General features: G+C 36.8%; 2 protein-coding genes across 2 annotated transcripts; both read right to left on the bottom strand.

The window, feature by feature from the left end:
* Positions 1-242: 242 nt before the first annotated feature.
* jmjd8 (jumonji domain containing 8) lies at positions 243-7,922 on the bottom strand. Its single transcript, XM_050070182.1, has 9 exons — positions 7,697-7,922; positions 6,338-6,433; positions 5,830-5,878; positions 4,251-4,347; positions 4,065-4,133; positions 2,987-3,106; positions 2,521-2,588; positions 2,230-2,364; positions 243-778 (listed from the first exon to the last, which is right to left on the bottom strand). Exons 1-9 carry the CDS (start codon positions 7,795-7,797, stop codon positions 698-700), a joined length of 816 nt encoding a protein of 271 aa, XP_049926139.1. The 5' UTR covers positions 7,798-7,922; the 3' UTR covers positions 243-697.
* Positions 7,923-8,875: 953 nt separating this feature from the next.
* On the bottom strand, positions 8,876-22,425 carry LOC126406051 (trypsin II-P29-like). The gene is made up of 6 exons (XM_050070177.1): positions 22,234-22,425; positions 20,068-20,088; positions 18,944-19,106; positions 16,627-16,898; positions 13,591-13,730; positions 8,876-10,909 (listed from the first exon to the last, which is right to left on the bottom strand). Exons 1-6 carry the CDS (start codon positions 22,403-22,405, stop codon positions 10,613-10,615), a joined length of 1,065 nt encoding a protein of 354 aa, XP_049926134.1. The 5' UTR covers positions 22,406-22,425; the 3' UTR covers positions 8,876-10,612.
* Between the last annotated feature and the right edge of the window lie 722 nt (positions 22,426-23,147).

Below are 23,147 nucleotides of genomic sequence, written 5' to 3'. Positions count from 1 at the left end.
CAACAATTATTGGATGGCAATTTGACTTTTCATCTAGTACCATCAACAGGTCAACATTTTAATGTGTCCACTACTTTTCATGACCAAATATCTGGAGAACTAACGACATTCACATCAGCCACAGCTGGACTGTTGGAAACAAGACACATGATGTTGCAGTGAAATCTTAAAACTTATATCTGCTGATAGAATCATAGAAATGATCAGCAACCATCTTTATTACACAAAAGACACTGACTGGATCAGATGTTATGTGCTTTATTAATTGAAGAAAATTCAACTGACTGAGAAAAATGATATGATGATAGATTTACATGTATTTCTATCTAAAGTTGATCCTGACAAATGTAACTTATCATTGTGTGTGACAACCTGCAGAACGTTGTCTCTCTTAAGCTCCTTTGGTCGTTGAAAACACATTTTTATTGTGTTATTAGAAAACATGGCTGAATTTAAAGAGGAAAAAAAAGATTCAGCTGGAATGTAACTGTGGTGCTTTAGACTAAAATAAGATCCCAGAAATCACAGTTCATCACTCATCATCACCAAGAACATCATATATCATATGTAATATTTTAAACATTTGTTTTGTTGGATCCACTTGTGAGTGTTTCTCCTCTTGTCAATCTACACTGGAAGACAAACTGATAAAACAGATGTGATGAGTTCCTTCAAATAAAAATACTGGAGATGAAGCTCAGCCGAGGAAGGTGGAGATGAACACGCTGGTGTCCAGGTTGAGCGTTGCGTGCCACCAGCGGTCGGGGAAATACAGCACCTGATGGACAAACAACAAAAAAAATCTTCTATGAACCCTGACAGACGGGAGATGTGAGTTTTAACATTGTGCTTTAATGGCTTTTATGTTAATCATGTCAATCACGAAAGGAAATTAATACGATTTAAATGTTTTAGTTAAGAATTCATTGTTAGAAAGCATCTTTTAACAGAGAGCATTGTGGTAACTGGACTAAATTATACAGCAATTTTCTGGTATTAGCGACTACTTAAAGTGCTTTACAACACACACATGATGGGGTTCAGCATTCTGCCAAAAGACTGGAGAAACAGGAAAAACAGCTCCATGGCACTCCACAGGGAACGTTGAGATGCTCTGATGGACTGTTGAAATAAATTTTCAGTGTACTAAAATGATTAATAACCGAAAGCTGTTTTAAGCTAGAATCACTACCTCGCAGCTGTGTGCCTCCTCGAACCTGTCAAGTTGCAGTTACAGTTTACATCCATGTCTGTGAAAACATGGATGCCTCACACACATCTTCCCCCAGCAGCACGGAGGATCTATACAATCAGCACAGTTTGAGGGTGGGCAGGGGGCACCCAAGAGTAGTGTCACCAATTTAGTATCTGACCAAATGTCTCCCCTTCTGTTCCTGAGTGATGATGTTAAGTAATGGCTAAATAAGTGTATTTGCAGAACATTATGATGTCACAGTGAAGTTGACCTTTGACCTTTTGGATATAAAATGTCATCACTTCATTTTATCCAACTACATTTGTGTGAAATTGTGTCATAATTAGTATATGAATTCTTATTCTCTATATGCAGACTCTACATTCAGTGAATGTAGAGTCTGTAGGCAAACCCCGGAGATCTTGCCTCAGGAAGAAGAGCGGAAGAGCCCTGGTTGCTGGTTGTAGGCTGTTTGTAGTCCGCATGATATGGACTAATCACGTTTGAGCCGGCTGCAGTTGCTGCCAGGTTAAATGGTCCGTAATATAATTCCAGAAAGTCCGGAACATAATTGGCATGAGTGCAAACTCTGAATCCATCGCAATGGTTCAGCATATTTACTTATATATAAACAGAAGTCGGAAACGGAAATTCGCCTCCTCCGCCCAAATCAAACCGGAATGCCAAAAAAATCGGGGGTCTGCCCCCAGAGGCTGTATCGCCGTCTGCCAGAAGTCAGACGCCGAATACAGCCGATGGGTTCCGAGAATGATGAATTCTTGGTCAAAAACATGTTTTGTAAGGTTACAGTGACCATTGACTGGCAAATTCTAATCAGTCATTGTTGAGTCCAAGTGGATGTTTGTGCCAAATTTCAAGAAATTCCTTCAAGGTGGTCTTGAGATCTTACATTAATGAAAATAGGACAAACAGACAACCCAAAAACATAATGCCTCAAGCCAGGGCTATTACCGGTGCAGAGGCATATAAACTGCTCTCTGCTGCACTGCCTGTGTAAAACACAAACTGTTTACCTCTCCAGGTCTGATGGTGCACTCCAGCGGCGCCTCGTCCTCTGGCAGGTTGGGGTAGGTCTCCATCACCCAGGACAGGGTGGTGTGGTTCGGGTGGAAATGAGGCTCCTTGTCAGGCGGGTAGAGGAACCAACGCTGTGTGATCACAAATGATTCATTCCCTCAACTATAATGCTAATATGCTTCTCTGTGTTCATGCATCAACAGAATCTGAATCATGACAATACAGTTTAGGATGACATAAATCAACACAACGTGCATGAGACTAAAGAAAAAGTTTTTTTCCCCCACCTTTCTTCCATAGATGACTTCAGAGTAACCAGGGCCATGCCAGTGAAAGGGGACTCCTGTTCCAGGACCTGAAGACAACAAGTGGATCTGAGTTACAGCTGCAGGTTGTGCTTCTCATGTAATAAATTATTTTCATATTTGATACATTTTAATCACAGAAAACAAAGCTGTCATTGTATTAAAATTTTGAGAAAGTTTGTTTAATAAAACATTTCATTCCAAAATCCCACAAAAACGAAAAACAAAGATGCAGTAGATTAAAAAGATTTAAGAAGCACAGAAGTACAAGTATTAATGTTCTTAAATGACCTCAGGAGTCTTTATTTTTAATCTTCTTTTTATTTTAAACATTACTGTCTGAATTCCACAGAGCATTTTACAGCTCAGCCATGATAAGACTACAAGAGAGAAACTGGCGACAAAGTGAAATCCTCCAGGACTCTGAGTCTGTAGAACAAACACTGACCTGCGATCCCGAAGCTGTACGCTCCACTGGTGTGAGGCAGGACGTATGGTGGAGACTCATACAGCTCAAACAAACTCTGCCACTCTGTGAAGTTGTTGTCTCCAAAAAAATACAGCGTGTCTGTAGGAGAGAGAAATATGGGCTCTTTTCAGCAATAAAGCAACAGTGAATGTATCTGCTCACACATATTATCTGTGAATCAAAGCCTGATATATCTTCCTCCTCTGTGCCACAGAGCTCAATTGTTGTCTAAAGACTTTTAATAACACACCAGTGAGTCACATTGTTGCACTGCGTGACATGTCCCTTCATTTACATGAAGACAAAACACTGGAGTTTAGTTTGACTCAATCCCACACACACCATCCTGCTGCTACAAATACTCACGAGAGTACCAAATGTGGATTAATCCACCACTGAAAATAGTCCCCAAAAAATGTGCTATTTCCTCCTGGTAGTTTGATAAAAACTACAATGACCAGCTGTTTTAGGAAATTAGTCTTTTTTTAAAATGAAACTATATTTTTCTGTTTTTAAGGATACATGTCTTCAGTAGGAACTAATGGGCTTGAAGCAGAGAGCCACAAACAGGAAGTCTGCAAAGTATTAAGAGACGGACTAGCAGGTTGTTGGTTTGGGTCTGCACATGAGATTTATTGACAAGAGGAAAAATACAGAATATATCGACTCACGACCTTCAGGAAAAGCTTAAAGATGAGCTTCATTACTGGTGAGTCATTGAGAATAATTAATACTGAATGCTTTTGAGTCTTGCCTCTGAACTTGTGCACATTCAAAACTTCAAAACATTTAAAAACAGTTAAATTTTCAGATCAGGTCAGTTTCATATATGTATCGCAAAATCATGAACCACAAATGAGCCGTAAAGAACTTTGCAATCAAACAAAGCACATCTTCTGCTGTCAACCCTTTTGTCCAGGTGAGGCAAAAAACATTAACAGGAGAAAACAAAGCTGAAATGCCTTGGCCACCTCACATTCTCCACAGAGCCCCAGAAATATTGTAAATCAAGATGTTAACCTGACACCTCCTGAGGTGTAAAAGTGTTTTAACTCACCGCTGCCGAGAGTGTCTACAGACTGAGGCTTCAGTAAAATGTCCACGTACTCCTGCAAAGGGACGTCCACTGGAACACAATCATCATAGTGAGTGTTTGGCGGTTCAAACAATATGTAACTAAATAAAACTAAAAAATGCAGGTTATGAATTTTACATGCAGAATCTCAGTGTTAGACATGCATACCTTTCCTGTAAGAGTAAGTGTTAGCTGTACTGAGCCGAACTTTCCGGGCCCCATATTCTTGTAGTAAACTCGACTTGGAGCACGACAACCTAAATTTCTAAAACACAATCAGTATATAATTATATATATATATATATATCAATATATTTATTTGCCTCTAGTAGTTTACTCTATATTAAGAGTCTGAATGTGTTGGGACAGTTTATGTTGTTTTCAAAAGAAACAATGACGTAGAAGTTGTGACTCTCAGATTTAAATTGAGATAAGAAGTGGAAGAACTGTTGTTCTTGTAAACAAAACTTACAGCACAATAAAAACTGTCCCGACACTTACAGACTGTACTCTACAGTATACACATGCTGGTAGTAGTGGGAAGTAACTAAGTAATTTACTCAAGTACTGCACTTAAGTGTAATTTTATGCTACTTCAAACTACTATCTACTACTCCTACTATCAAACATAGAAGCTAAGCAATGTACTGCTGTGGATGGGGGTCAGTGACAAGATGTATTTTAGTCAGCAAAAAATTCCAACCTAAAATCACTATCAGATTAAGTGTACACTATATTGAGATTATTTTTCACCGCTTTACCTTGCCATCAGACAGCCCGCTCCAACAGCCTCAGTTCCCCATCTATGCTGTCATCAAAGGTACCAGACTCCATTGACAAAACTGTGATTTCAGCTTGCTGAGCGCAGAAGCTTCTGGGCTACCACTACTTTGACCAGTTAGTTAATTTATGCTAATCTGTGACTTTGGTGAAACTGAACTAACCTTTTTAAATACCCAAGTCTGACAACAACACAAACAAAATAACTGATCGAGGCAGCGGTAGACCAGCAGCTCGTCTGTTCAGCAATGTTAAATCACTGTTTTTCTCAGTGGAGTCTGGCTTTGAAGAGAGTGACTGGAAAGTTGGAAATGACTGTCTTACATTTGGGTTAAGTGATGAAAATATTCTAAATCTAGTGTACAGTTAAACTGATGTTCATTTTTTCAGGTGGGACTTTTTTCATGTAGGACTCCACCCTGCTTCTCGACAATCTGAGCTATCCCTTTAAGATCTCACATGAAAACGTGATAAGTTTGTAAAATATATTTTGCAAAAGTATATAAAATTGTAAAAAAAAAAAAAAGTTTCACCTAAACCAAATGAAACAATAAAGTACTGTTTACATGTAAATGTATGAAAAAAATATGATCCAATATTATGATAATATAACCTATTCTGCATAACAACTACTTTACGTTTGATACTTAAACTACATTTTGCTTGTAACACTTGAGTAAAAATCACCGCACTATACAAATGATTTGAATACTTGTTCCACTGCTGCATGCTGGATGCATTTAAGGAAAAAATCCACCCTTTACTTTACATTGTGATTGTATATTTTTCTTATTTTCATAAAGATGTGGTTGCTAGTCCAATAATTACAGTCAGAGGGTGGATTTTCACGTAACAGTTATTTGAAACATTTACAATTAAAAATGTAATTGTGCAGGTTTAATGCAGTAACATGAATCACTCATGGTGTTTGCAGCCAACAGAAATGACTAAGTGTTCCAATACGTACCGTGTTATCGGTCAGACCTCTGAGGATCACCGGTCTGCTGTATGCATATCTGAAGAAACATCATAAACCCGCAGGTTAGAGTCAGAATACATGCAAGATGTCTTATGCAAATATATAAAAAAAATAGTATCTTTAGATTGGTGATAGAACATAAGTTATCTGAATGTGTAAACGTGGTATTTGAAGGCTATCTTTCACTGTTTCAGGGCATTTTTGAAACCAAACATTTAATCAGCAGATGTTTAGGGCGCTTTGGTGGCATTTCAAGGTGGGTGTTAGTGTATTTAGGCTGGTTGCCATGGTGACACTAGATAGTTTACACCCTACAATCCATAGCCTAATTACAAGACTATCTGAATAAACAAATCAAATATCTCAGAAAAATTGTAACTTGAGTGTACAGCAGCCTTTTAGACCTTGAATACACAAGTGTATTTTATGTCGTGACAGTATTCTTTGATATTTAATTAATTTATTTAGGAGACATGAGCTTATTTATCGTACATACCTTTCAATGAACTGTTGATGTGAGAGTGAAGAGCCGTCCAGCACATCGATGTTACAAGGACCTTCATCCTGTAATCTGGAATCTGAGTTAAATAACCTGAACACAGAGGCAGACATGAACATTAGAACAAAACATAAATCTCCCTGTGCAGAAAAATGCAGGTTGTGTTATGTTACATTTTACTGCTGTAGTTGTTTAAGTTTGTGCTCATTTTAACTCCTTTATGTACTGTTGGGTATTTTAATCTACAGCAATGCATCATATTCTATAAGATCATCATATGTTTGTAGCGTAGCTGTCCTGTGAAAACCATGCATTTCTAAAAAGGCAACTTTTCATGGTGTCAGAGAAACAGCCCTGTTTTCAGCTTTGTGACGAAGCATTTTCCAGCTGATCCAAGAAGTTGTTTAAAGAGTTTATTTAGCTCAAGAAGTGGGAGAATTTTCTAAGCATATGAAGAAACACTTCATCCTTCAGTTCATCACAGTCAAAATCAACACATCTGGAGATACATGGTTTTCAGGAAGGGGAGGGAAGGGGATGAAAACCTGTAATCTAAAAAGTAACTGTCAGACAAATGTAGTTGAGTAAAAAGTACAATATTTACCTCTGGGATGAAGTGGAATAAGACGATAAAGTAGCATAAAATGAAAACACTTAAGCAAAAAAATTACAAGTACTTTGACTGTATACTTACACTGGAAATATTTACTTTTTCTGTATTAACCACCTACTCTTACACTACCTGTACTTCATATCTGAAACTGTACTTACACATCTGCAACCCACCTAGACTGATTCCTACAGTTAACCTGATCTGGGCATAAATTAGCCCCAGCCAATGGGCTTTAATGTGGACTTGCACCTTATTTGCACCTTATCTTGGATTTTTATATTTTCACTCTCCCCACGTTGTATTGCAACTGCTGCACAGCAATTTCCCTCTGGATAAATAAAGCTTATTTTATCCTTTGGTAAAGTAGCCTACAAATGAGTAAACATACTGAGTTACCTTCCACAATTGCATCTCTGTAAGCTCTCACCATCTTACTTTCACACTGTGCATGGTGTTGACACTTATTTTCCCTTTTTAGCTCTTGTGACTTCTTGTTTCTCCTGGCGACACCAAACCCCTTATGATGTGTTCAAATTTGCTCGTTTTCAAGGTAGACGCTAAAATGACAAAATTTCAAGTGGGTTTGGTGTGAAGCTCGGTCAGAGTAGCAGGTATCGAGGCGAAGCTTGGAGAAATTTTGCAAGTGGTAAAATTCATGTCATTATGTAATAATAATAATCATAATCATAATAATAACTTCACACATGTGCCAGTTTAGTGTTGACCCGGTGTTATTGACTCACCAGCCGCCTCCGTCATCTGACGGCTCCGCTGCCTTCAGTCCGATGAAACATAACAGCACAAACTGTGTACATGTAGTTAACACAGCTATTTTATATTCCATTCAAAACTGTAGCCCGAAGACGTAATTTTAACAAACTTTAGGAGAAAATACGGTGAATATCTCGCATTATCCCTGAGAATAAATTGTACTCTTCCTTCCTTCACTTCCTGCCAGAGAGCCAATCAGAAACCACCACATTAATCTGACCGTGTGTATAGTTCAAGTTTCCTGGGAACTATGAAGTGTTCTTTATAACTTATCCGACAGCTTGACGTAGTTTACATTTTAAGATTTTTACATTAAAAAGGGATGTGAAGATGTACAGCTGAAACGATTAATCAGTTAGTCGCTGGACAGAGAACTATTTGGAAACTATTTGGATCATTTAAGTCATTTTTTTACGTAAAAACATTGTACTATTGTTTGCACTTTTATTCAAAGAAAGTATCTGAATACATCCTCCACCATTGGCAGTAGGCCTACTTAAAATACAAACAACATGACTGTCCTTTATATTGGATTACACAATATTACATTGCAGTATATTCTGTTTTATATGGTATTGTGTACTAGAATATGTTATAGTTTACATTTATATCTGATGCATTGTGGGTATATACAACACATATACATTACATATTACATGTATCAAATATATTGTATTTGATATTATACCAATAAAACTATAGTTGTATAGTTGTTTTACTGACTACATGCAAGTAGTGGAAGAAGTATTGGGATTTTTGACTTTTGAAACATAGCCCATATATTTAGGTCCTGCATTCAAAATCTTACTCATAGGCCTACTGTATGCATGCATATTAGCAGCAAAATGCAGTATAAAAGTATGACTTATAAAAAAGTAAAAGTATTATGCAAAATGGCTCTAATCAGAGTGTTACAATTATGATGTATATATGTTATTGAAGCAGTTTTACTGAACCAATAACATGTAGATGTAAGTATTATTAATATGACTGATTATAATTGTTTTTATAACTAAACCCATCAGTGCAGCATAACATAACCTATATTATTTTTGTGTGCAGTACTTCAATAAATGATTAGTTGGGTAACCTTTTCAATTGGACTTTTACTTGTGACAGAGTGTGTGGTATAAGTACTTTTACTTAAGGACCCTACTACTTCCTCTCTCATTCACTTTCCTTTACAGTCACTTCACAGAAGGAGATAATCAAAACTAAAAACATTAGTGAAATTTTTTTTTATTTCACATAATACAGTCAAACAGATATACACGTAGTATTTGGTGTTACATTTTTGTTGTATTGTACACACTGACAGCTGCTTTTAATGTTTGACTGAATGTAAAAGTATCTAAATGTTTCTAATTATAAATCTTATTTGCACTTCATGTATATTTAAGGAGTAAATCACAGTTGTACGCTTTCAGTGCAAAAAGCAAAACAAAAAAAATCAAGGCATTAATAGTTACAGTAGGCCCCTAATGAGTTAAAAAAGAGGCAGTTAAGTCCATATTAACACAGATATACATGTTTCCACCATCAATACACATTAAAGAACTTCATTAATTTAAATATTTGTGCTCATACACAACTTTCAGTTTTGTAGGTAAAAAAAAAAGCCTTATGACCTGATTAATTAAATCTGATTAAATGTGCACTGTAAAACTTAAAATTTGAAATTGAAAAGAAAAGGCAATCAAACTTGCAAGTCAATATTTCTATTTCTTTATTGTTATTAAATGGTGAGTTAATATGATTTATAACAAAAAGGATAAATTCCTCTCTCAAAAAAGGTTTTAAATTATCATTATTTTTTAATTAGGTCACATTTTCTAAGGGTCATACGCTACCTCACAATCGATTAGTTTATTGCTTAACATTAATTTAACATCTTTATGTTTAATTTTCAACTTATTGATCACAAAATGGAAAATGTTAATGTTAGAGGAAATTGGGTAAAATTAGGAGCCTTTTCACATAAATGTTTTCCAATTTAATTTTAAAGCTTAATGTTAAATTCATCATTTCAAAACAGAATAAGGAAATAGAGTCAGTAACTGGGAAATTTGATCATCTTTTAGTTCTCTTTTTTTATATAATGCACTAAAGTCAGTATTATTTTTTTTTGTTAGCAGAGCCTTTTTAAATGGCTCTGTTTATTAATTAATTATAATCAAACACATTATGATTATTAAAATGATTAATTTCACTTCATTAACTAACAAGTTGAATGTTTTTTGTTGTTTTATGATAAAGTTTATATCAGTGGATTTTGAATAAACAAGTATGTTGAATATATCTCTTTGGGCCATGGGAAACTATATTTTTTTGGGTATTTTCATTACTTTCTAATATTCTATAGACAAAAAAAATATTGATTAGTTTAGACAATAATCTGCAGGTTAAGCAGTTATGAATATAATCCTTAGCTGCAGCCTCAACCAAAAATATATCATCTTCCAGTAAAAAATAAGTCATAACATCATACATGTGTATATATAAATGTCTATGTTCTTGTGAAAAACCTTAAACAAGTTGTAGCTGAAGAGCAGAAGACAGAAAAAAGATGCTACAAGTAGGAAAGTTTATTTAAAAAAGGGCTTTTTAAGCACTCATTTCTCTATTTTCTGTCATTTTTAAAACAAAACAGTTAATTAATGAAAATAATCAGCAGACTTTTCAAGTTTGTAAATCAAGAGTAATTTTCTTGATTGAAAAGTTTCTGATGTCTTTCTGTTAAACTTCTTCAGCACAAGATGTTTCACTCCATGTGCAGATTTTTTTCCTTGTTTTAGATATAAATGAGTTTACAAAAGCTATGTGAGACCACAAGGCAGCGATACATTGACATTGACTTCATACTGGTGCATTTATCATCATTAGGCATCCTATGAAAGCACAAAAAAAGAAACAAGAACAGGTGACAAGGACAGGAGCAGAGGAAGCGAGAGGGAAACCAGTCGAGCGGTTCCTGATGTTGAACCACTGCTCTGGACAGCAACAAAGCCCGGCTGGGTGCTGCCATTCTGGCTGCTGATCTGACTGTTGATCCAGCTCTGATACTCGGACACTCGGGTGTAGACTCCTGGGAAGTCAGGCAGAGCACAGCCTCTTCCAAAACTCACCACTCCAGCAAGGGCCCACTTAGAGCCGTCTTGGGTCACCAACGGGCCGCCAGAGTCACCCTGCAGAGGTCAGACATGTCGGTTACATCACCAGCACACCAGTACAATTCTACAGCCTGTTATGGAAATCATTTGACCTAATGTTAACTTTTTAATTTTAGTGATTGTATCTGAAAGAATCAAAAAAGGTGTGTTTATTTGTGAAGATCATCTTACTGAACAAAACGTGTAAGTATTATAAACTTTTGCATGTCACTTTCTGCAATAATCGAAAATCCCATTGGCTTTTTCTTGAGTGAACCACAGCGATTAAACCTCTGTCTTGTTCTATAACTTGGCTAAATATCGTCCCTGTAGCACTCAGTTTCTCATACATTGATTTATTTGTGATTGCCGCTTTCTCTCTGTTTATCAGATACATAGCAGGGTATCTCTGCTAGCACTCCCAGCAGTCCCTCCGCCCCACTCCTCACCACTAGGAGACCTTAGTGGGAGGAGAGCAAGCAGCTCTGGAGACGGCCCTTTAGTTAACAGCTGTACTAGTAACACATATTTAGCCAGCGCAAAAATAACGGACTTAGCCCCCTTGACATCAACCATTTGTTCATGGACTTGTTTTGGAGACTCCAGTTTGGCATTTTTGCTGTTGCCATCTTGGATGTTTGGAGCAGGAAGTGACCATATATGGACGAAGGGGTGGAGCTGTGGAGGAGTGACGGGTGGAACTGAATTATAATTGCTCTTGCGCAATGTTTGCCATTCTCTGTAAATGTAGAAAATTTGTTTTATGTGTAGATATCACACTTGATCTGTTTGACAAGCTGGTTACACCAGTTATGTTGTGCACGTGTGAAGTGTGGGGGTTTGAAAGAATAGATATATTGGAAAAACTACATCTTAAATTTCTAAACTGTACCCTAAACGTTGAAATGACAACCTGCAATAATATGGTCTCTGGGGAGTTAGGAAGAACATAGACATTTATATATACACGTATGATGTTATGACTTATTTTTTACTGGAAGATGATATATTTTTGGTTGAGGCTGCAGCTAAGGATCATATTCATAACTGCTTAACCTGGAGGTTATTGTCTAAACTAATCTTTTTTTTTTGTCTATAGAATGTTAGAGGAAGATATCAACTCTGTATTGCAGTTAAAGAGAGAATTATTGGCTACTAGGGGAGGCTGATAGAGGGTAAAGAAACTAAACTCAAATAATGAACAACTATTTGCTCAGCCTGCATAATATGGGTGTATATGTGTCTCCATTTGTCTTGCAGGTTTAGCAGATACTGGATGAATGTGGCTTGCCTTACCTCTGGCTCACACAAAGGTGTAACAACATCAACTGGTTAAATCTTACAGTTGAACAGAGGCTATACAAAAGTGGCAAAGCGAGCTCAGAACTATGACATCATGTGACAAATATATGTCGAAATTAAACAAGAGTTTAAACCGGAGAAGTATCTGTTGCATGAAAACCAAAGGTACAGACAGGCTATTTGTAATTTTAGAGTAAATAACACCAAAATTTCTAAAGTCACTGGAAGATATAAAGGGACTTACAGAGAAAGGTATTACTTAAACCGTCCATCTATGTTTAAATTTATTTCGTTATTACAATCAGATAAGCCAAAAGTAATTTGTAAAATAGGTGCTTTTTGAAGAATGTCCTTCCTTTGTTTCAGTAACATTGGTTGTACTTTTGTCATGCCGTGTGCCATTGTTTTGTTATTCTATGTAATGTTTGTACTCCATACCATATGATATGGTCATGAGTCAAATATATAAAATGAAATTAATAAAATGACTCATAGACTATGGTGATGCCTCGCAGACAACCTGCGGCCACGCCATTTATTATGCATAACTTTAAGCTTTAATAAAAATCAGTGAGTTGTATAAAAATTCACACCACGTACCGTTGCCATGAATGTTGAAACTATAGAGACCAAAACTGCTTTTTGTACCAGGCTATAAACATGTTTATTTCTGCTGTAAAGTTGGACATTTTAACATGTGGGTCTACGTGGACTGACTAGCTTTCGAAGTCAGCCTCAAGTGGCCATTCAAAGAACTGCAGTTTTTGGCACTTCCACATTGGCTTCATTTTTCAGCCTTGGACGTTGCCACTTGGCACAAACCTTAGCACCAGTGGGTCACAGCACGCTGACGCCCAGCAGCAGCCCGCACATGGGAGAGGTTTGCCCATATGACTTTCTGCCAGAAATTCCTGGGAAAATTTTTCCCAAAAGCTGGCAGCTCCGGGTCTAACCTGTGTATTGGCAGCAACAGAAAGTCTGTTGATCCTGCGGGGAGTCAGGCAGTTTGGCTTCAGACACCCAGCACTGGGGTTTGCACTGGCTGAACTCAAGTTGCCACAGCCAAATGCTAGCTGAAGATCTGTGTATATGACAGTGTTGTACCACCCCAAAATTGTAGGGGCGCCAGATCTCAAAAATACATTTTTTTGCATAATGTTGCTTTCATCTATAATAATACCTCATCATTTATTAGTTGATTTATATTAAATTGCAAGAAATGTACAAATGTAGTGCAGTAAAAACTTGCATCCCGCTACGAGTTGCAGACACAAATTCAGTGAGAGGAATAACATGGGTACAGGACAGCGGAAAAAACTCTTTGCAACCAGCTACAGTCACAGCTCTATTGATCAGTGCAGCTTAAAATGTGTGTGTTAATCAGGTGACAGAGAAGGGTATGCAGACAGACTCACCTGGCAGGAGTCTTTTCCTCCCTCCTCCAAACCAGCACATATCATGTTGCTTGTGAGGTCATTGTAGGAGGAGCTACACTGAGTGTTGGACACCACAGGTACACTCACCTCCTGTAGCGTCTGTGGGAATGGCAGAGAAGCTGAACAAGAAGAAAATAGATGTTAATGTTAAGCCATAGAGCCCCACTGAAAAAACTATTCAGAACACATCAGTGAGCCTCACACACACCATCCTGCTGCCCCAAATACTCATCTGAGCAACAAATGTAGATTAATCTGCTGCTGAAAATAGTCCACAGCAAATGCACTGTTTCCTCCTGTTTGTTTGATAAAAACTACAGTGACCAGCTGCTGTAGTGAATTAAACATGAAACTACACATTTGTGAGAACGATTTATGTCTTCAGAAGGAATCAGTGTCTTGGACCTGAGAGCTACAGACAGGAAGTTAGAGAAGTATTAAGACACGGACTAACACGTTGGTTTGGGTCTGCACATAAGATTTGTTGACTGAATAAAAAATAGGCAACATACAATAATCAAATCATTGGACCTGTCTTTTAAACTGTATTATAAAATGGCCCTTAAAATGTTGTGTTAGCCTAGAATCAGTGTATAGGTGCCTTTAGGTCCATTCAAATGGTTATTTCTCTCTGGGCAATATATAAGTATAGAATAAGTTTTTCCTGCTGAAACAGGACTGTGAGTAGTCGATCCAGTGTCTAAACCAATCAGTTATATCAATATTTTCATTTGATCAGACAGACAGAAAGGTAGGAGTGGTGGAGGATGACCAGGCCCTCAGGAAAGCTGCTCAGCCTTGCTTCCATTTTCCCCAGTGGCCACTCACGGTACTGCAGCAGAAATATCCCCAGCAGCCCTAAAAGCATTTCCCCATAGCCCACCATTATAAAAAAGACGCCTGTAAAACTACTGATAGGACAGCTCAAACTGCAAGCAAGGTCAATTATGAGTCTTTCTATTATGATTTCTTGATCCATGGAGGTTTCATATTTGTAAAACTTTCCTCATGGTGAGAAAAATCTGTAGCACTCCCTGTAATCTATGAGCTGAGCAGGAACTTGTAGGCAACGCCAGCAGGAGAAACACTATTGCTGCACAACCCAGAGGAAACTTCTGTTAGCATATGTGCCTAGCTGTTGAACTAAACAGGCGTCATCTTGGCGTCAGGTATCTATAGGATGACTCAGCACTTGAGACTGCTCCTTTAAGCTCAGTGGGTGGTTTGATATTCTGACAGGACATTTTCACTTTAGGCAATAAGTGATGTCATGGCAGTTTGTGGAGCTGATGGACACACCTGTTGTGACATCACTGATTGAGTATGTGGCCTGACGCACAACAGGTTTGAAAAAGCTATTTCAGGTAGCACTGGTTCCTGCAGTAGTCTCATTCATGTCAATCAATGACAGAGTTAGCTGAGTCACAGTTGGAACGGGAACGAAACTCTCCTGGTTGAATCATCAGCTCAAAAGAAAAACAGCTAATAGGCCTATTTGTTTACAAGAAGCCAGTGGACATGAACACTATAATTTCCTTTTGTGCGTTTTCTGATCAAAAAACTACTCAGAAAACTGAAAACACAACCTACATCAAGCAGTGGAAGAAGTACTCAGATCTTCTACTTTAGTGAAAGTTGTAATACCACAGTGTAAAAATACTTAGTTACAAGTAATGTCCTGCATTCAAAATAATAAGTATTGAATAAATACCATATTTCTATAAAGGTTGTACTTAACCTGAGTATTTCCATTTTCTGCTATATTATATTTCTACCTCACTACATCTCAGAGAGAAACATTGTACTTTTTAATGCACTAGCCTATGTTTACTTTAATGCCTTATTCGCTTTGCAGATTCAGATTATCACTACAAAATATAAATTCACTAATAAATTATGATGTTTATTATTGATTAAACTACCCAGCATAAATAATTAAAATGACCTCCACCTCTACCTCCTGCAACACTAAAGTGATTAACATATTATTGCATCAATAATTACAATCCAATAATATAATAAACATTATTTTGATATGGACCATTTTACACAATGAGTACTTTGGTACTTTAAGATTTTGAAATCATTGTACTTGTAACAGTAATTCTGCAAGATCTGACAAACACACGTCACATGGATTTCCATTTTTAAGGTCTTACTTGTCATATAGTCTAGGGGAGATCGAGGTTAGTTGGCACACAGCTATTTTTTGGTCCTTTAAAGTTAAAAAAAATGTTTGCCCTATTCACCTGCACTTATCTATGCTAAAACATCTGAAATCAACTGTTGTGATGAGGATAACATTTCAGTTTGGTAGTATCAGACGTAAAAAAAAAAAAAAGTGGTCTAAAAATATTATCAAGCTGCTTTGGACAGAGATGTTTGAAATGTGTTACTTCTGGTTAATAGACAAAGGTATCAGCTGCATTTTGATAAAAGTTTTAAAAGTCTGTGATGAGTAATTCTAGCTAACTAACATAAACATTTTCACAAATTTGTGTCAATTGTGAGTGTGGTTCGTTGGCATGCTGACTTTGGGATTGGCTGCACATCTACCAACCAGTGGTAAAAGAGTTCTGACAGTGACTGTATTTTTAAAAAGATTAAAACTATTTTGAAAGTTTAAAACAATGTGTACAATGTAAGTTAAATACTATTTTGACTGGTCAATAGTAAAAGTAATCAGACATTCTGAGTTTAAAATATGCAGATATAGATACACAGATGCACAACATGATTTTAATTACAAACTACCTTATTTTGAAAACATTTGTGTACAATAAAACAGGTGTTTATAGCTGAGACCTTAATCTTTCATTTGCTGCTGGGTTAAAATGTTACATAACATAACGTAACATAAATTATGCCGCAGAAGTAGCTATAGCAATAAGTAAAAAGTGTGCAAACACACCCCAGCTTCCCTCGTATGCAAAACACAGCAATAAAAACTTAATTCATCCATCATACAATCATTAACTATTAATAATAGGCTATGTTTAAAAAACAACAACTTACTGCCGTCACTTCGGATGGTTCCCCATCCGGTGACCCAACATGTCGTCCCAGCTGGGAACGTGCTGCCAGCTGCCGCCAGACACACTGGTCTGATGTACTCGGTGAACTCAACAGGCGAGGACAGTTTCAACAAGGCGACGTCGTTGTTGTTTGGGGTGTTGTCATAGTCTGGATGTCTGATGATCTGAGACAGTGACCGAGACACCTCGTTAGGATTGGTGGATTGTTGGCTGTCACGTCCGAGATAAACGGTGAAACCAAAGGTGCTGGAGCTTGGACATAAAAGAGACAACATGTTTAACTACAGAGACAGACCAAGTGATGGAGGCCTGTAGATCCAACACCAGAGTACTAATGCAACACTATAAAATACTATAAGTAAAAGTCCTGCTATGGAAATTTGACTCTAGTAAAAGTATGCACTACATAATCAGGAAAATGTACTTCATGTACTGAAAGTAGAAAAAATTCCCTTGCCACTGTTATACTATGATTTATTATATCATTAGATTATTATTACTTATTAGCTTCAATTTCTCAACCATGTGAAATTAGAGTTGGAAAAATGTTGGAAAGGCTGCTATTAAAACAATTTCTCCTCCATAACAAGCCAAGACTAAACCCTAATAGGGACTAAGAGGGGGAATTTAGGTGAGACAACACAGGTGAAAACATCACATTTAATGCACTAGTTAATTTTGAGATTTTAGACCATATTGCTTCCATAACACGTCTTCATTCAGACTAGTGGGAAGAAAAAATCCAGGATACACATTTAGGTGTATCAGATTTCTGTCCTGGATATTAATGCAAATTCAATTAGATAATACTTAATTTGCTTATTTAAACATAACATTTCAGAAAACAGAAAACAAAAAATAACTACCTTGATGTCAGTAATCAACTAAGTTCCATGGTGATATCTATTAGTTAACAAGTTTGCCCTGGTTTAATATTTTTTGTCTAAAAATGTATGGAGTTTTACAATACATATCTTTAAAGGCCATTTTCTCGAAATTAGTTTCTTTGCATTCTGAGCCAAACAACTTCAGCCGCACTGACACCAAACTCTTCACTTTGATTCCTGTCTATACTGTGAAGGTTTTTACAAAGAGGTTTGTTTATACATCATTCATAATGTGATTTATGTACCATTTTGTGTGTTCAGGAAAAGTATACAGATCATTGCATATTTAATTAGATATGATCTCATTTGCACATTTAAACATACACGTTCAGGAAACTTGTAATAAGATAATTATATTAATGTAAGTAATGAATAGGGAAGTTTAATGGTGATGCCTATTACAATTCCACCCTATTAAAGCCACATCAAAAAAATAACTTTGGGATTTTTCTCAGATGTGAATTTCTTTTTGGGTTGTTTATCTTCAAACTCAAAAAGGTCAGGATTAGGTCTTAATTTACAAAGTCAGACTGTACAATTCTAAGGTCAAAATCTGAATATGACAATCCCCTCTGGTCACACATAAAAGTTTTCAAAAGTTAGGTCCAACAGTTTCAAGATGTCATTCATCCCATGTATAACATAAGCTCTTAATTAACTATGAACTGCTCCTGTGTTTCCAGCAAGTTTAGCATTTTATTTGATCCCTGTTCTTAGTTGTGCAGCTTTATTTTTTATTGTGTTGTGTCTGTTCAGCAGCAGTTTGAGTGTCTTCAATAGTTTTTATTTTTTTATGCTGCCCTGCTGCAAAGATATTTCCTCTTGTGGAATGATAAAGATCTGAACTGAGTAGATATGAGTATTTCTAATTACATGAGACGAATATGTTTTGTGGTTTTAATGGTCTTCTTCCACACCCTCATTATATTCTCTCTTTGTTGCTGTACAAACTCACTCTGTTTGTACAGGTGAAGTGCTGAGTCATGTGCAGTGGGGGAGGAAGTATTCAGATCCTCTTCTTAACTACATGTACTAACCGCACTGTGAAAATACTCCACTACAAGTAATAGTCCTGCATTTAAAATCTTACTTAAGTAAAAGTAGCCTATTATCGCAAAATTTAGTTAAAGCGCCTAAAGTAAAAGCATTTATTGTGCAGTAAAATATTTGCTGTTGTAAATGGCTTTCACTGGACAGGAGGGGGATTAAAACTGTAATCTAAAAAGTAACTAAAACTGTCATACAAATGTAGTGGAGTAAAAAGTACAAAATATCCCTTTGAGATGTGGTGGAGTGCAAGTATTACGTTGCAGAAAATGGAAATGCTTGAGTAAAATACCTTAAATTTGTGGTAAAGTTAATGACTCAGTGACATTTCACCACTGGTTATCAGTCGGTTTCAGAGCTCACCTGGAGAAACAGTGAGCAGCACTCAGGACCCACTCGTTGTTGATCAGGGAACCTCCACAGAAATGTCCGGAGAAGCTGTGGAGACTGACCTGCCAGGGCCACGCTCCTGGAGTAGCATCCTCACCTCCTACAATCTTGTCGTTAAGCGGTGCAGTGCCACAAACTAGGGAAGGAAACAACCAGAATTCATGTAATTGTAGTGTGCAGAAAGGAAGACCATCAAACTTATTCAGTCTTATGTTGATTTTCCAGACCAGAAAATAATGACAGAGAATAATTAGTTTGAATACACCCAAACCATCAGTTGATCCATTTCAACATATGCGATAAGACATACTGGACTCCTGGGTCCATAGACCCAACTGGTCTCTAAATTAATGATGATTCTAAACTGAGTTTGGTAAAAATAAAACAGAGGACAATTTGGTTTGCTGGCTCAACCACAACAAAGAAAATGACTGCACATCGCTGGCTGCCTTCACACTCACTCAGCATTTATCAGTGGTTAGCTTATTTTCATGTCATAATGATGATTGAACTATCCACGGCAAAAATCAACAAAGCAAAGTCCTCAATTCTTAGCCTTTGGAAAGATAACAGGATCACAGATAAAGACTATAGGGGTTTCAGGGGTGTGTAAAGGTATTACTGTATGTGGGTGGGTGTTTTGGATGGGTATGTATGTTGAGGGTGAGAGAAGGAATGTTCAAACCATATGTCACCTTCTCTGTACCCATAGCACCTGTACTGAATAAATGGTGTTAATAAAAAACGATCACAAAGTAAAAAAAGTTTGACTTTGAATACTTTGTCCGCCACTGCCTGGCTCTGTTCAAAGTTCAAAAATACAGCTACCATCTTGTGTGTTTTAATGAGTAAGTGGACAGGAATGTAAAAATAGCAGAATTGTGGCTAAAAGCTCCTGAGCACTGTTTAGACCCTTTAAACCTGGACTGGATTCATGTCGAGAGCTCAGAGGCTGTTTTGAACCTTCAGCCTTTACTTTACTCTGTGTGTGTGTGTGTGTGTGTGTGTGTGTGTGTGTGTGTGTTGTGCGTAAACAGTGTGTTGTCTCTGCAAAAGAGATTTTACATGGATAAAGAATACATGACAGTGTAACTTACCATCTGACTGTGCGTTGCTTCCTGTGGGAGACAGAGAATAACACATTAAGTCACTTACAGGAAACTCTGAGTATGACAGGCGTGTTTACACTTTTTACAGCGTCTGAAGAAACAAAACCAACTGGTTTTTCCTTTCTCTTGAAGTACCTGTTGTTGCATCCATCATGATGTCATGTTGCTGGGTGAGGTGGGTGTTTGGGGTATTAAGCCAAATAAATGATGTCCAAGAAAACAAATTAGTTGCCAGACAGGAAGAGGATTAAAGAGGATTAGAGGATTCTACAGTAAGGAATGTGTGATGCGGTAAATGAAAACATTTTATTGCCTGAACCTAGTTTCTATAATACACTGAAGCACAGTGTAAAGGAGTATCGATTACATTTTTGCATTAATGGGCTGCCACATTTTTATGATGCTGCAGACAGCAGCAATAATCACTGCTGTACTGTGGGTTGTTGAGGTACTTGTACTTTAGTTAAGTATTATGCTACTTCATAAATCTACTTTTTCTGATTAAGCTATTACATTAAAAATATGACAAAAGCGTATACAATACAAATTGTTAAAGATTTAACCAGTGGTTACAAATCTGTTTGATTTTACAAAAAACATCCGAGTAGTTGTATCTCCTTGTCATGTTTCAGATGCCTATTAATTATCTCTCCTCTAAACTTCTCATTTGGTTTCATTCTGATAACTCTTCAAATGTTCAGTATGTTACAAATCAAAGATTAGAGAAACGTCCAGTGACTGAAACAGATTGGTGCACCAGAACTTAGTTTCTTCTTCTGTTCTCTCCCATTAATCATCTCACAATCCCTCAGATTTATGTGGTGATCCTTAAGAGGGGCCTGAACCTTATGTTGGGAACCACTGCCTTGACTTTTACTGCTGATGCTTTAATAAGGCTGATAATACTTGTGTACTCTGACTTAAGAGGGACTTTCAATGCTTGACTTTTTCTTGTAATAGGGTCTTTTCTGTTGCTGTATTGATAGCTAACTGGCTACTGACTGTAGCTTGCTATCTACTGTACAGACACAAGAGTGGTATCAAACTGAACATCTGACACTCAGCATAAAGCAAATTAACGTATTTCACCAAATGTGGAACTGTTCCTTTAAAGCCCTGTCATTACAACACATCAGTACAGAACATGTACACAACTCCGTTGGTTATTAATACTGACTGTGTACAATACTGTGCTCTCCTTTGTGGGTCCTCTGATGTTAGTAGAACTATTCAGATCATTAACTTCAGTTTAAGTAGCAATACTGCAATATAAATATAATCATATACCTTATTACAAGTAAAAGAATTTATAACAGTGCATCATATTTTATAAGCTGATCTTGTTTGGATTTTTAAAATCTTAATTTGTAAAGGATGAAATAGAAACAAGCAAGTACCTCACATTTGTACTTCAGCACAGTACTTGAGTAAATGTTAATGTCCACTTTCACTACTGGGAATCTTAAATGTTTAATGTTTATTTTTAGACAAAAAGTTCGCATTGATAAAAGTTTTTAGGTATTTTGTTCTACCCTCTCTTTTTTTCAAATGTATCAATGAATTCATTTCAGATCAGAGTGGTCACTTTGCTTTTTTGTAATTACATGCAAAAACCCAACAAAATGTTAATCACAACCACCAAACTGAGAGAGATTCATTTGTTAACCCAATAAGAAGTGACTGTAACCACCTTCACAATCAGTTCAGTGAATCAAAGGGACATTCAGGGTGAAAAGTCAACACACATTGAGTCAGACTGGCTCCTCTGGATTTTCATGTTAAGTGAAATATTTTTTTGACACTGAAGTATCAGTCAGATCAGGTGTCCTACTTTACCTCACCTTTGAGATCAGGACAGGCTGTGTATTTTACATTTTCAGACTAAAATGTGAACTGAGCTTTTACTTTTAGTCTGATGTTAAAATGAAAACCAGTTTGTGCCTCTGCTCTTTAGTGATATAGTATTATAGCAGACTGTCTCAACAGGAAAAAAGAAAACAGTAAATACATTAACAGACATTCTGATACATATGTTTTAACTCAGAAATTACACAGAAACACATCACTCAATCTATTCTTTTTATATTTCCGTTCATTATAAACACAGATCATTAACACCTGTACTCTACTGATACAATATTTAACAGCACTCACCTGTAACTGTTAAAACCAGGAGCAGGACACCACAAACTAACAGCTTCGTCTCCATGATGTGGATCTTCTGTGTACAATAATCACTGCAGGATTTGAAAAGGCTAGAACAGGAAGGTGTGTGTGTGTGCACTGCCCTCCTGTCAGGTGCATTGTGCTGCTGTCCCACTGTCATATCCTAGGCAACACCTCACATACCACACCCTCCCTTCTTTATAAGCCTTACCAAACACAGCAGCCAGCAGCAGAACCTTACATATTTTGGCGCCCCAGGTGTTGGCTTGTTGCTAAAGTACCTGCTTTGAACCTGCCCCAGTCATAAACCACTTAAACTTTGAAAGCCTGAAGTGTGCCGGCTAGGGCTATCATTACCTTCTTTGACCTGTGACACCCGTCGCGGGCGTCTGAGTGTCTGTATCAAAACAAGACTAATACTGTTTGTTTCTGGCAATAAAGGTAGAAGTACCAAAAGTAAAAGTACTCATTATGCATTATAGCCCAATTCAGAACAATATCTTATACTCTCTAATACTCTGACATCTCTCCACTTATATAGGTCCTGTTTGTGCATATGTGTGTCTTTCGGACCTGTGTGTTAATGACAAAAGAGTGAAAAAATTTAATTTCCCCTCAGGGGGATTAATAAATTATAAAAAATTTAAATTAAAATTTTTAAAAATTACAAATTAAAGTAAAAAAATAAATAAAATTAAATTTTAAAATTTACAAAAATTAGATTAACCCTCTCATGCATGAATTATGATAAGCTCAGTCAGGATTTTTTTACTAAGTGTTTTTATACATCCTTAGGGATGTAAAACAAGGTTTGAAAAAAAAAAAATTTCTATCTTTATTCTATAAAGATATATTTATCTGTCCACTCAAGTGTACTTCATGCATTTTGTACTGTAAAAAAC

Source organism: Epinephelus moara, chromosome 18 (genome assembly GCF_006386435.1).
Source record: "Epinephelus moara isolate mb chromosome 18, YSFRI_EMoa_1.0, whole genome shotgun sequence".
Taxonomy (NCBI): Eukaryota; Metazoa; Chordata; class Actinopteri; order Perciformes; family Serranidae; genus Epinephelus; species Epinephelus moara.
The sequence above is the reverse complement of the archived record's forward strand: the minus strand, read 5'-3'. Positions and strand labels throughout refer to the sequence as shown.

Excerpts from the sequence above, each read along its gene's own strand:
- jmjd8 (XM_050070182.1), bottom strand. The coding sequence starts at position 7,797 with ATGGAATATAAAATAGCTGTGTTAACTACATGTACACAGTTTGTGCTG. Across the intron at positions 4,348-5,829 it reads GAGGTCTGACCGATAACACG|AAATTTAGGTTGTCGTGCTC; the intron begins GTACGTATTGGA and ends ATTGTGTTTTAG. Across the intron at positions 3,107-4,064 it reads TGTAGACACTCTCGGCAGCG|ACACGCTGTATTTTTTTGGA; the intron begins GTGAGTTAAAAC and ends TCTCTCCTACAG.
- LOC126406051 (XM_050070177.1), bottom strand. The coding sequence starts at position 22,405 with ATGACAGTGGGACAGCAGCACAATGCACCTGACAGGAGGGCAGTGCAC. Across the intron at positions 19,107-20,067 it reads AAGCAACGCACAGTCAGATG|TTTGTGGCACTGCACCGCTT; the intron begins GTAAGTTACACT and ends TTCCTTCCCTAG. Across the intron at positions 13,731-16,626 it reads AACCATCCGAAGTGACGGCA|CTTCTCTGCCATTCCCACAG; the intron begins GTAAGTTGTTGT and ends CTTCTTGTTCAG.